The following is a 14,783-nucleotide window of genomic DNA, read 5'->3' on the forward strand; positions in this document are numbered from 1 at the left end:
TTTGAAAAATGATTAAAGATCACCAGAGGCCTGCATGGCAGCCTTTCTTGACATCCACTTTTTCCTACAATAGGGATCAGCAATATCTTCCAAGTTTAACCATGCTTTGGTTAAAGCAGCATGGGATTAAGTTAAAAGCAACTCATAAAGTCAAAGTGAGTTAAAACTAAACATGTGTTATCAGAAGAGCAAAACACTTTGAAAATGCTCTGAAAGCCGCAGCAGAATTTTTTCTCTCGTTACAAGTAAAGGTTACCCTGAACTGCTCACCTGGCTTAACAAACTGCTCAGATCATTTTCTGTACACTCTCTAGTACGTGAGCAAAGAAGGTACCACGGCTAGCTTAGCCATCAACACTGCAGGGGTATTAACAGAGACTCACATACACTGATTTAAAATGGAGCTTTTCAGGTACCAGCCAAGCCCAAATTATGGAATTACTAGCTTACTAGAAAATACCAAATGGATTTACAATATCATATCTCTTCAAAAAAACTTGCATGAGCTTCCTCTAAAAAGCCATAATCAGGAGCTAAAATTCCACAGCAGAAACCATCTTCATTAAAAACAAACAAGAATAGAAACAACGCTTTCTTCTTTAAATAAACAAGGCTTCTCTGAATCTCCAGATGCAGATCTATTAAATGTATTGTGCCTTTTGTCAGAGAGCCTTGCATGTAACCCTTGGAAGACTAAAAAATTCCAGTAAGGCAGCATGTGACACGGGCCAGTGCCTTGTCCTGGATCTGCCACACACCTCATGCAACAGATGCCAACCCCTGGTTTATACTTTTTGTGCCACTGCTAAACAAATAGGAATGACAGCATTCAGTGAACTGCTGAGACACGTGTAACTGTAATTAAACAAAACAATCTCTTTGCATCCCTTGGTTGATTGTTCTTATTTATCCAGGTCTCTCTTATGACAAAGATAATTTGCATTTAAGACATCTCAGTGACCTGAGCTTTTAAGGGCAGCAGTTCTGAGGAAACAGCTCCAAACAATGTAAGAGTTTGGCAGTCCTAACAAGACTGTCAAGAAAATGGTTAATAAAAAGAGGTGAAGAAACTCGCCAGCGACAGAATGGTTCCCATAAACACAGTCAGCTGCTGACTTGTATAAACTAAGCATGTGGGGCCAAATGCTGCAAAGTACTGTGACTATTTGCAAGATTCAAGCTGTCCACCATCAGCAGGCAACCTGAAGGATAACAGCTGACAGAATCACAGTCCAGACACAAATGACTGAATTCTTGCTTTCAGCCAAGCAGACACAGATGAATCCACTTGTAGTTCGCAGTAGTTTGCACTCAGGGAGACACAAGTGGCCTGATAAAGGGTATTGGTATCTTTGTATGAAAATTACATGCAGTATGTGCAAATTACTCACAGTACTTATCCTCACTAGACAATACAGCTGATGGATGCAGCATCAGCAGTAGCACAGAAGAGTTTTCACTGCTCTCTGCACTGGCTGGTAGACTGTGAAGGCTTGTGGGCAAGGAAGCCGTAAGGCATCTGAGCTATCTACAGGAGCAGGGACCACTCAGGGAGGTGGGTGAACTTTGTGTCATGTTGTTAAACAGATGTCCTTGGACTTTTTTCTTTTTCCTCATAATGGATTTGGTAAGGCTCCTTTGCTCTGGGAGAGGTCATGGACACGTTCAGTCATCGGAATTGAATGTGGAGAGATATTTTCCTTTTGTGTTTTATAGGCATTGCAAAATTACGTTTCTCTAACTAGATCTTCACTCTCCCCTCTGCAGTGAACTCTGTCGTGTCTCTGACTGGACTAGACATAATATCTTGGCTTGTAAAACTCTTGGCCTGCTGCAGATCACATTAAACTGAGTTATGGAATGTATTTTGGAGGCAGTGACAATAAAAATAAGGCTTTCAAATGACCTTTTAGGTTCTTTAAGCAATTTTTAAAATGTTTGCTAAAGAAACATAACGGAGAGAGAACATAACTTTGACTCTTGCCACAATCAAGGCCTGCTGAGATTCCATAACCAAGAAACCAAATGTTGTTTTTATGGGGTCAGAGGGTATGATATTCTTTGTTAATCAGGAAATCTAGAATTCTATTTTATATCTTGGCAGAATGCTTTGTGCTTGTGAGGAACTTGATGAATTTGACTATGCCCACTGGGTCAGAATCTGCACAGACATACGGCCCTCACAGAACATGGGGATGATTCTGAAAAGGTGATTTCCTAAGTGTAGTTTTGTCGGATACTAGTTATTGAGATGCTGATGGCTCTTTAAAGGGCAAATGGTGCTCCTGATTTACTCTCCTACTTTGTTGTTGTTGTTGTTTGATTACTTATTTTTTAAAATGCAACAAACAGTTGAGAAAAATCTGCCTGGTGCCATTTACTCTTATATTTGCAATGGATTCTGGAATGTCTACATAACACTTGTATGGCAAAGTCATTTGCAACGCAGAATATTCTCTGCATAGATAGGACCATTTTCCTCCTCTAGAAGTTGCAGAGTTCGTGTCCCTCTTACTATAAAAAGATGTGGCAGCCACAGAACTTTCCTCCAGGCCCAGATGCAAAGGTAATGCAGCTGCTACTTGCTCATTTGGCACAAAGAAAATTACACAGCAAGGACAGCAGGAAAGCAGATTATAAGAGGCAATACAAACTAGCTCTACCATATCATTTCATTTCATGTATCCTAATTTTATTTTCTGTTACCCTTTGAAAATGCAGCCTGCACACCCAGTCTTTTTTTCTCATATATTCGATATGTTGCCTTGGACTTTACTGCAGTGAGTTTGCCAATGGCAATTTGCAACACAAAAGCTCTATCTGGATACTCTCAATCAAGTTCGTTCCTTTTAATCTTTTTCTGCATTTATGTATATCACTGTCTATATAAGCCATACTTAAGCTCAGTTACGTGTATCTCATTGTACAATATGAGTAGGCCAAGATGTGTAAAAATTATAGTAAAAGAATGAAGTGTATAGGTTTTCTTACAGTGATTTGTAGGTGAGTTTTTGGATTTTGCTGGCACCTCTCTGAAGAGGTAAAGCCAAGCAATACATGGTCTTTGCTTTGCCATACTGAGAGCTCCAGGAGACAATGTATGGCTGCCCTGCAGTTCTGCTTCATAGATGGTGCAAGTCTCTCCTAACAAGAAACAGTAGTGCAGCTGCCACCAGGAGTAACTGATACTAAAAGACATAAAAAGGAGTCTGGCATTGTTGATGGACAAAGTAACATACTCTAATTTGTTCCCCTCTGGGTGGCTTTTGTTTTAAGGAACAAAAAGTAATATTGCTTTAAACACCATGAAGATACTGTTTTTAAAGCAATATCCACATGTAGTTGAAGCTGCAATTTCCAGCTTATTTCACATATAATCATTTATACAGTCCTAAAAGTAAAGCGGAAAGAAGGACATAACTCCTTTCTTGAAAACTTCCCATGACATAAAAATGCACCCTCATTTGTAGGAGTTCTGTGAACTAAACTAAAAGCAATCCTGCTGCCACCTCCTTCATCATTTTTCCCACTTAAATCTATCAATCAGAAGTGAGTTCACTATTAATAGGTGAAGCATCAAGAATACAGAGCTCAGTAACAACTGAGTCTGAACTTAAGCACTATGTAAGACTTGACCATACATTAGAAATGCACAGGACAAAAAAGGCAGGAAACAGGATACAAAAAGTAAAGCCATCTAACACAAGTGCTTTGGACATGCAGCTTTTAAATTCTATTTTCAAATTGTGAAATGACTTGAAGTCTATTTTCAAGTGATATATGATTAAGTAACAGACTCTCACTAACTGGGTAGCTCAGGCTTATAAACACAGAGCTCAGGATTTACTTGGCAGGGAAGTGTGACCATGTTTGAATACATGGGTTCTGAGGAACTCAAATCAATTATCATCTCCATCAGGAATCTGTGTTGGAAAATACAACAGCAGAAGGAATCATCTCCACAGGCCCATCAGTTTTAAAATATCTATAATCAAAACAATCCTGTAGTTATGCTGATCAGATGGCACTGTTCTGCCTAGAGAAAGCCATATACACACACACACATATATACACTTTTTGACTGAGGCAAGATAAATGTATAGTAGCTTTGTGTGAAGCTCTTTTTTTTTAATCTCCTAACAAAGATGCATTCAAATTCCTGCTTACAGAGATCCTTGTGTTACACATCTTTGTGGCAGCAGAGGGCTCTCTTTGGCAGCTATGGTATCACAACAGACTTCTAGAAAACTGCATGAGACACCATGTCTGTTGCTGCACTTCTTTTATAAGGAGACTTGTAAAGCAACCTTCTACCTCATTATTTTTCTCAGTCTCAGATGAAGTGCTTTCCACAACAGCAGTTTGATCTTGATTATGTACTCTTGTTGCTGAAAACAATTCCCCTTCAAGAAGGAAGGATGATGTACAAATAAGGAGCATGCTGCTGACCAGTGTTAGATTTGAAAGCCTTACAGAAAGAAAAAAAAACACCAAAAACTTACAAAGGAAAAAAAACTTTCAGAAAGAAACAAAACAAAATGTATATCCTATCAACAGAAGGCTAACAGTGTGTTCCTCAACCATTTATTAGTTTTTTAATACTTGGAATTTAACTATCCCAAGATAGAGAAATGGTGTACTATAAATAAATTCACTGACACAGTGAATAGGAAACTGGTGAAAGTGAAATGATCTATGTGTATCTCTTGGAAAATGCAAACTGATGATGTAAAACCAGCTTTCTTTTCTACAGAACTACAGCTGAATAATTACCAAAAGCACAAATTCTTAAAGAAAAATATATTTTAATGAAAATGTTAATACCAAACTTTTGTGACCAGGGAACGTGAACAGCTCAATCTCCTAGGTATACTGATATAACTTGCTTTTACCAGCTGCCCATTACTTGCCAGTTTCTTCCATGTTACCTTTGTTTCTTTCTTGTAACAAAGAAAGTGCCATTTGGGTAAGAAAAGATGGCCGGAACAATTCCAGCACCTATAAATCTTTGTCTAAAAGCGCAGAAAAAGTTGCAGATCAATCTTATTTTTGGTTCTCCCAATGCTGAGATACATCAGAGGGAATGTGGCAATGGTCTGGCTCAGCCGTGGGATTCTGCTGAGCAATGGGCTTCATTTGCCAGAGTTTAATCTGTGCTAAGACCAAAATCCAAGCTGTGGCCACCTCCTCCATGGAGCAGCATGTCTGGGCAAGACATGTGATCACACAAAGTGGCGGTCACTCTAAAATCACTAGGGATAATTTACTGCAGCAGCAGTTTTCTCCATATATCTACATCATCTCCTTTGTGCTTGTGTTCATATTGCAACATATAGGAATGTCTGTATAGTGCTCAACATCTCCATCTTCTCTCTACAGGGACAAACTGATGTAAAAATTGCATTTTTAATTCTGACTTCCCAGGTCACTGCAGTGTTTTCTCACTTTTCATTTTCTGCTGCTGTATCAAAATAAAGCTGCTTAATATTGAATAAATTATATATTTCACAGGATCTCTGAACCCTGTTAACAGAATTCAAAGGAAAATTAAGGAGATCTGAATTATATAGGTTTGGTTACTATACAAAAAAAAATTTGCATCAGAATAAAATTCATTACAGCAATGACTCATAGATTCCTCTAAAAAAGTGACTGGAAAATGAATTTAAGCCTCTCTTAAAAGTAATTTTTTACTGGATTTTTAGAAAACGCTTTCATGAAATCTTTTGTTCTGAAGGATACCCCATGTTGAACTGTGCAGAATTATCCCACCTGTCCTCTTCTTTCTCCTACAGCTGTTGATACTGGCCTCTGGCAGTGGTGAGGCAAAGGACTACAAAGGCTTCACCCTGATAGGTTACATTCATTGCTACCATTTACTGTGGTCATCTGTAAGCCCACTAATTAATTATTATTGATACTGTTTTTAAAATTACTGTTACTATTTTACCATAGGCCATTCAGCACAGTTTTGTCACTCTTGCAAAGATCTTGCCATTCTAAGAATGAAAGAATGTACTACTTAAAAGGCATCCAAAAGACACTAGCTATCTTGGCATCTTGGGGAGATAACCTCCCAGCTGCCAGAGTTTTAAGAGTTTTATCTCACATTCTGCTTTCATTCAATAATTAGATTTTTATTAACTGGGTGTTGACCTGGAGACTCAATACTGAGGACACACAGACTTAATACAATCTGTAAAATATTTACTTTTCTAAATACAAGGAACTGTTGATAAATGTACATCACTAACTAGATTACCTTTCTTCTAACTTCTGATAGGATCTTCTTACTCAAACCCTAAATCATTCACTGCAAATTCTAGGTAAAGTTGCTATTCTTTAAAGTGTTTTATATAGACCTTCTTCTTGTAAGGTTTCTGTTGTTTTTTCTTAAGCATAATTTCCATTAACTCCTGCTTTTAGTCTGGCCATAAATACCAGAACAGTCTCCCTCCTGGTATTTTGGCACCTCTATATCTTTTCATAGCCAGAAAAAGTAAGTGAAGTGACATGAAAATAAAAAAATAATGAAAAAAAAAAAAAAAAAGAAAAAGAAAAAAGGAGAAGAAAAAGTTGACCGAAGCACTCCGTGATTTCCAAACAGAAATTACACACTTCCAGATTCAAATAGACTCCCACCTATTATTTTGTTTGCTTATAAACACATCTATTCCAAAGCAGCTCTGCATGTGTTATTAAAACTTGTCTAAAACCTGTTTCCAAGCCTGGTCCTTTGGCAGAGTTCTTCCCCTTATTTTGGCACATGATAACAGCATGCTTACTCCCATTTCACTTTTACTGAAGGTGGAATTTAGCAGAAATACCTGACCTGGGATGTTCTGCAGTTAAACTTAATCCATCAGCCCTGAGCTTATTTGTCTAGGATTCAGATAATCTTGATTCAATTCCTATCTTCTCCACAGTCCCCTTGTATGAGTTTGACAGATTACTTGAGTCACGTCTCAGATCCATTTCACCAAAAAGACTGTTTTACTCTCCACAAGACATTACAAAAATAAATGATTAAATCCTTATGATGTATCCATATCCCAGAGGTCAGTTAGCAGGTATATTTTGGGCCTAAAATATGATTCCAACATCTAATAAAAGAATAAGGCATCATGGAGATGTTCAAGGCCAAGTTGGATGTGGCCCTGGATAGCCTGGTCTAGTATTAGATATGGAGTTTGGTGGCTCTGCCTGTAGCAAGGTGTTGGAACTTGATGATCCTTGGGGTCCCTTCTAACCCATGCCATTCTATGACTCTATGCCTCTCCTGTCTCTTATCTAAACATCACAAGTAATTTCAATCAAGTCATTTCACTCAAATATTGGATACTGATTCAATTTTCTGCTCCAAACTGATTTCTTCAATACAAATCTAAGCAGATCTTTAGTTTTAATAAAATCTGTGAGAAACCAGAGTGCACACAAAGAGAGATGCTATGAGATAAAAACCATGTTGGGGAAAAACTAGCCTCCGGCAGAATACAGTGTAACCACCACTAGAATATATGGTACTTACTGTCAGATATTAGTCACACCTTGGTCCTACATTATGACCATTCAGGGTGAGATGAAGATCCAAATGCATGTAATGTTGTATAGTTGTTTTTAACGACCTGTCTCCTTGGAGCAGTTATCTGAAATTATTTGTTGGAAAGAACACAACAGGATCCTCACTCTTTGTCAACGGCCTTGAGTTTAGGGAGCCAGGAAATACATTTTCAACTATGAAATACCTGCTGATACTAATAATACTAATGCTAATATTTAATTCATAAAGGGAGAATATAAAGGTTTGTGTTTCAGTCTAGTTGCCTTAAGGGAATTGCATGTTGAATGATGATATGATATCTCTATGATACACCGTGGCTTAGTGAGCATTTCAGCAACGTAATGAATCTACAGGACTTTTTCTTTGTCCTTTTTCAGAGCTCTGACATAGTCATTCACAGAGGTCAGAAACCCACCTTGTCTGGCTCAACATTTCCAAGTATTGCGCTCCATAAGCAAAAGTTATTTTGAATACTTTATGAATGCTGGCTCACTCCTAAAAAAAACGGAGTATGATCTTTGTGATGCTGAGTTATGGGAATTATATCACACTCCTGACACAGATCTGCCCAGTCAATTGGAACAAACAGAAAGATGTCCAGTCTACTCTACAACAACCTAATCCTGAGACAATGATTTAATGGTAGGAGATGGATGCTGTAAATAAACAGCCAGATCTAGAAGGAAAAGAGCATCAACTTCCTACTTGTCCAGCACTGGTGTTTGTTTTTTTTCTTCTTTTAAGTAAAGTCTTCTATGGATGATAATCTATGTCTTTACATGTCTTCTGTTGTATTAAAGCTGCCATGGCTAGAATAATTTTGTTTTTTTTTCTCCCCCAGATAGACAAAATTTGCACAGGCTGTTCATGAATTTTCATTTAAGAACAGCCCTAGTCTTTGTACAAGCTGTTTCTTCCATCACTGCTTGTAATCTACACAGCAAATTCTGCTTACACACTTTGCATTCATCTTCCTTTTTTTTTTTTTTTTTTTTTCCTTTTTTCCAATTCAGACCCATTTGAACTAAACGAGTAAGTTCCATTCTTTACAGTTGCTTTTTGAAATATCAGTGGTATCTCATATAAAGGATTTCATTTTTGGTCCCCAGTTCCATTTTGTAAGTTGCTAAAATTAACTTTATCAATTATATTCATTGGAATTTGGACTATCAAATAGACCGATTCTTAAAATTTCCTTATTCCATCTTTCCTTTGCACTCATTGTTTGTTATGGCATCATTTGTAAAGGTCATCTTAACCTGGCAGAAGATTCAGACAATCCAAATTATATTATTGTTTTATTTCTTTACTGAGTTGAACAGTTCCCTGTTGTTATGAAAACTTCTCTCACAGAAAGCTGCCCTCAGTCTTCTAGAATGGGAACAATATATTTTGCAGCCTAATTTTCATTCCATGCTTTTAAAACACACTGAACTGGTATCTCTAGAAGTTGGAGTCTGTTGCTGACACATCAGAGCAAAAAAACAAAAGAATCTTCCCATGGCAACTTGCCTTGAAGCTGTCTTTGAATGACCACCTCCAGGGGTGAAAGAGCATTTCAACTTCTGTGGCTCATTCACTCCCGCAGCTCTCTGTTGAGGCTTCTAATCAAATAATACAACTGTAATGCTGTTTTTGCATATATAACACCACTCAAGTACAGTAGGCAGGTCACTGAACACCCATCATGAGGCAATGACTTCCATTTGGTTATTGTATTTCTAAATGTCAGATTTTATCTTTAAAAACCTTCACTGTGTAGAGGTCCAGAACAGAATAAATTCTCCCTCGGCAGATCACCACAGGAACTCAGACATCATGTATTTACCATGTACATTAGCTTTCATTAGTTCATTTCAGCCCCTGCTGAACAAATCCCTTCCTACCAGTTCTCAGTCAGATTCAGTTACATTTGGTTTTATCAGTCACCCTTTGTATCTTCAACTAGCAGATAAAGGTATTTCCATCTGTCTTTGGATTACTCACTTCCTTATTCCTCCTCCCAACTTAAGGTTCTGCTGATTGCCTTGAGTGTTTAAATTTTTTCACATCATTAAGATCTAATTAAGCTTTCTGCATAGCAGATACAGTCACAATGCTCAACAAAGACAAAAGATAAAACTGTTCAATGAATGTTACCAAAATAGCCAATTTTTCCAACTGCAATTATTTACTGAACTTAACCGAACCTTTTCCACATTCCTATTTCGGTTTCCCCCTAACTTACTATGACTTGACTATCACTCGCTTTTTACTTCATATTTTTGTGTGTCTATAGCAAAAAACTTCCAGCCCATCTGAAAGTTTTACCTAAACCACAGCAAACATACACAGTGCACACAAATCTTTTGGGTTTCCGATTTTGCCGAAGGCATAGAATTCATTCCAGTTTCATTCAAAACAGGTGAATTTTAGGTGAGCCTCAAAGATTTTCAGTTATGCACTGAAAACAATTAGATACATGGTATATAATGCACAGAAAAAAACATTCCTGTCAACTGAGTTTCACTTTGATGAGACTAAATACTTATCTAATGATGAAAAGATGTATATGGGATCCTGAAGATTGAACCTGGTGAACCAAACTGAACAGAAATTTGAGTCTCTTTGTTCTGCCAATAACAAATACCGCAAATCTAAATAGTGAAACTATGACTAAAATTTCATAGAATCATAGAATCACAAGGTTGGAAAGGACCTACAAGATCATCTAGTCCAGCTGTCTTCCTTTTACCATACCTACAGAAAACCCCTAAACCATATCTCCTAGCTCCCTATCCAGACGCCTCTTGAACACTGCCAGGGATGGCGACACCACCAGCTTCCTGGGCAGCCATTCCAGTGCCTGACCACTCTCTGAGAAAAAAAAAAAATGTTCCTTCTTATGTCCAGTCTAAACCTCATCTGATACAACTTGTGGCCATTTCCTTGGGTCCTGTTTGTTGCCTGGCAGAAGAGGCCAAGCCCTTCCTCATCACAACCTCCCTTCAGGAAGTTGTAGAGTGCAATGACGTCTCCCTCATTTACTTTATTACATGCAGGACTTGTGTTATATTTCTACTAGGGAGATTTTCTGCTTGTTTAACTCACATTCTGCATTAGCAAGGGCTGATCTCTGCTCTTTTTCTGGAGCTGTCATGTTATCAGTTCAGCTGAGTGCATTTTACAGTTAAGCTACTTAATTTTTTAGTTACTCAGGTACACCAGCTACTACCACATATTTCATTTATGAAAAGAGATGCTAAACTGCTGAACTTCATGTTTGTTTTGAAACTGCCTTTTAATCGAGTTTAAAGCCTCATCCAGATCTTGAAGAACAAACAAGCAAAAGAGCTGGAGTCTATCATGATTAATTACTGCGGAAATCAGTTGCAGCCTAAACATTTAGTGAATGCTTAATCCCTGTTACTGTTTGCACTGAGTAAGTGTAAAAGCCAGCTCTGTAGAAAAATAGACACTATTTTTATTATCACTATCTCTTCTTTTCTTTTCTTTTCTTTTCTTTTCTTTTCTTTTCTTTTCTTTTCTTTTCTTTTCTTTTCTTTTCTTTTCTTTTCTTTTCTTTTCTTTTCTTTTCTTTTCTTTTCTTTTCTTTTCTTTTCTTTTCTTTTCTTTTCTTTTCTTTTCTTTTCTTTTCTTTTCTTTTCTTTTCTTTTTAATAATTCAGCAAGTGCTTCCTTGGGAAAAAGATGCACAGTATAAGCAGAAATCAGACTTTTTGGTGAGTGTGCACAAGGACAGGGTTGCTAACAGATGAAATAACTTATAATCTAACAGATGAAATAACTTAGAATAGGAAAAAACATAGAGATAGGCAAACACACAGGAGGTTCATTTCATATGCACAAGCCAACTGGGGCTGTCAGCACGTGCAGAGCACCAGAACCAAGTGGGGAAGTGGGGAGCAGCAGAAGGTGATGCCACGAGGAGGTACGGCACAGTGCATGACAAGGGGTAAGGTGGATAATCCAGTGTCAGCTCATTTCATTTGCTGAAAGTCTGCCTCATCTATCAAGTGTCCACTTTGAATTTAGTCTTGCCACATGCAGAAGTTCTTTTCTTAGCATGTTGGTGAAAGTGAATATGCTTTCAGCACATGCTAGTTTATAGCAATCAATCGACTACCGCTTATATCAAATGGTTTTGATTAACAGCTTTGTTAGAGCAACTCCAAAAATAAAAAAAGTTCTGTGTGATTTTTCACTCACTGTTGTTGACTTCTCTTTGTCCTAACTTCCCAGAAATGCTAAAAAGATGGATGGAAAGGTAGTCAAAAAGCCACATTTGGTGAATGACATTTAACACCAAATTCTTATATCCTTTGGGTACTTATCCATCTCACAGTAATGGCAGTAGTCCCTGCACGTAAGGAAAAAAAAACTCGAGAGATCATAGCCTCTTAAACATTGCATTTTTTAAAGCATGAAATCAAATTGTTCAAACTAGTATGCCACAGCTCTGCCCTGTGGTCACACTACAACATTAGACCATTTTATAAATGTGTGACCTTTTCTTCCCAGGGGCTTCTCCACAACCATTTTTCAATCAAACAGCAGTAGACATTTTGCTTTACAGGGCAGCAGAAGTATGGTATACAACATGAAAGATTTTTTAAAAGATAAAATCTCCCAAATTGTGTCTTGCTTATGAATAAATTCAGCTTACAGACAGAACTATTAATCTTTATGCCACTTCACAGTAACTTATGGCATTTAAGCGAGTCTCAGTTTGAAGTCCTGATCTAACTACTTTAGTTTTGAATAAGTACTGTCATCAGATAAGCCCTAAAGCACCATAAAACATTCTTCTGTTGCTGCTACAGACATCCAAGTTTCTCTAGAAGATAGTCACCCACTGTACACAACACTGTTGAAACAACTGTAGGAGACATATATCCCAATCATAAGTATACTCCCAAGGTACTACCAGCGCATGTCTGCAATAGTAGAAGACAAATTCAATCACCAAGATACATAAATGTTTACTCTTTTTCTGATAGGTTTAATAACCATTTACTCACATGACTTCCTATTTGCTCGTGACCGCTTTCTCTCTCTAGGCACCGCTCGCTGGCTTGGCACTTGGGTGGCGGACTTTACAATGCGATCCATGATCTCATCTGCTGCATCATCTGTTGCATTAGGTGAATCATCATTGCCAGCATTCCACGAACCAATACGGCCTGGAAAAGTCCAGCAAATATACTTAGGGAAAAGACAAGAAGAGCCTCTTGCATCACTTTGGATTCAGAATTGGCTTTCTGGAGAATTGAAGCAGGCAGCTCAGTCACTGCTACTTCAAACCAGCCAAAGGAGAAGAATCTGCCTAATGAAGAATATTTTAAAGTAACAACCTAGACTCTCTGCTGTATCAGCAAACAATGTAGAGCTCAAATGCAATTACAACTTTCTACTCCTTTTAGTCTCAGAGTCTTATTCATGATCATACAACTGGCAAATGTCTGCTACAGACTGTGTAAGAGCTGAGAATTGCTGTAGTGTTGTATGGCCATGTCTGTCTCTGCTCCAATTACACAACAACTGGAAGACAGAACATATGTTAGAAACTGATTCAAATCACCAGGACAGGTCCTTTTTACCAAAAGAGGAGAATAATCTCTTTTAAAACATCTGTATCACAGTATACAGAAAGGAGAAAAACAGCATTTGACATGTCTAGCTGTCCCTTTCACAAGAGACAATCCACGTCCTCAATATATATGTGTCCTGGCACAACTGCACATACTCTGCTGTGAGCAGAAAAGCAAGAGTTGTTGGCAAGCTAAAAAGCTAAATAAGCAATTTTGGTTAAAGCCACAAATAGAAAGCCATGTCTTTGAACGCAAGGATCTGGCACTCCTTACTCCACAGAGCTGTGTCAGACACATCTTTTGGTTCCTTCACAACAGACTACTGTTCCACATGCTTTTTCTTTTTTGAATGATTTGAAGGCTAGTATGTAGTGAGAACACTGACAGCAAGCTTTGCAAAGGAGTGGGTGTGTTAGAACTGCAAACAGCTAGAAGTCACTGGCAAGACTACTCCATATTACATTTCTGATGTCAATAAACAACAGCTTTGATTAGCACTTTGTTCTGCTGCTTTTCTCCTGGCTCTCATCAAGAGCATTTCCATTATGATAGTGCTCCTGACAAGCTTCTGTCTGGCTCACCCTTCCTCTGCCTCTGCTACTCTTCAGGGGAATGCAAGCTGACTTTCATTATCAGGACACACTGCTTGTTAGCAGTCAATGGATTACTTCAGCTGTTCTGCTTGAACAAAGCAACTTAAAGTATTTCATCTTTTTACTTTAGCTAGTTGGCTTGCTTCTGAAACTGGAGCAGCGTAACTTAATTAAACAGAATCATGGTTTAAAACCTTAATAAATACATAGTGGTTAATGCTCTGGACAAGGTATTAGTGTCACCAAAAAGAAGGAAGAAAATGTAAGATATCTAGATATAGTGGAAAAGAAATACAAAAACAGAAAGCTATGAACTTAAATATTGGTGTATTCCCCAATACTTCAGTAGCATCTCCCAGGTAGCATTTGTATATGAGGGCATAAGGCAGAGACAAAAGAAAACAAATTGGTGATCTCAGTCTCTGCAAAATGATTTAGCAACAAGGAAGTGGTTTAGTGGCTGCTCTTCTGAAGAGGTATACTGGTGAATCACGTCTTGGACAAAAAGCAAAGGTATCTTATTGCCAAGAATGGTTGTATCATTGAACTCTTCTGTCAGAGTATCAGGTGTTGGAAACAAAGGAATGGGTCAGATTTTCACTTCCTCTGTGTCAGCTTTCAGAAGTCACTTATGCTGACACTAGAAACAGCATAGCACTGTGGACCTCAGAGAAGGAGGCTGGACAGCAAGAAGGCACAGGTCAGTCAACAGCAGTTTTTCATGTCCCTAAACCCCACTTAGTCCAGTAGCTCTGCTGCTAATCGAAGATCCTGTCTTTTTCTTGCCCCTTTTTTTCTCTCCTATTGCTCAGAAAATGCTACATGGCCCTTTCTCTTTGAGTTGCTACTTTCATTATCTTCTGCTCAAAACCAGGAGAAAACCACACCATGTATATTCCATTTTAGTTTCATAATGAAAACAGGAATAGAAACTGGAGTGTGAGTAAGCAGTGAAGCTGATGAGGCAGAGGAGAGAACTTTGCTGCTCTGTGCTCACACCACCCTCCAGCACTACTGTGGCTGTATGCTCATGCTCCAA

At 38.1% G+C, this 14,783-nt stretch overlaps 1 protein-coding gene across 10 annotated transcripts in view; it reads right to left on the reverse strand.

Moving 5' to 3' along the window:
* Positions 1 to 14,783, reverse strand: part of FHOD3 (formin homology 2 domain containing 3) — a 363,466-nt gene that overhangs the window by 7,041 nt on the left and 341,642 nt on the right. For all 10 annotated transcript variants that reach the window (XM_072327321.1, XM_072327323.1, XM_072327320.1 and 7 more), the window contains one exon: positions 12,582 to 12,743. In XM_072327321.1, coding sequence (XP_072183422.1) covers positions 12,582 to 12,743 — 162 coding nt within the window. The remainder of the gene's footprint in view (positions 1 to 12,581; positions 12,744 to 14,783) is intronic.

The sequence above is a fragment of the Excalfactoria chinensis genome, chromosome 2 (assembly GCF_039878825.1).
Source record: "Excalfactoria chinensis isolate bCotChi1 chromosome 2, bCotChi1.hap2, whole genome shotgun sequence".
In the NCBI taxonomy this organism is placed as follows: Eukaryota; Metazoa; Chordata; class Aves; order Galliformes; family Phasianidae; genus Excalfactoria; species Excalfactoria chinensis.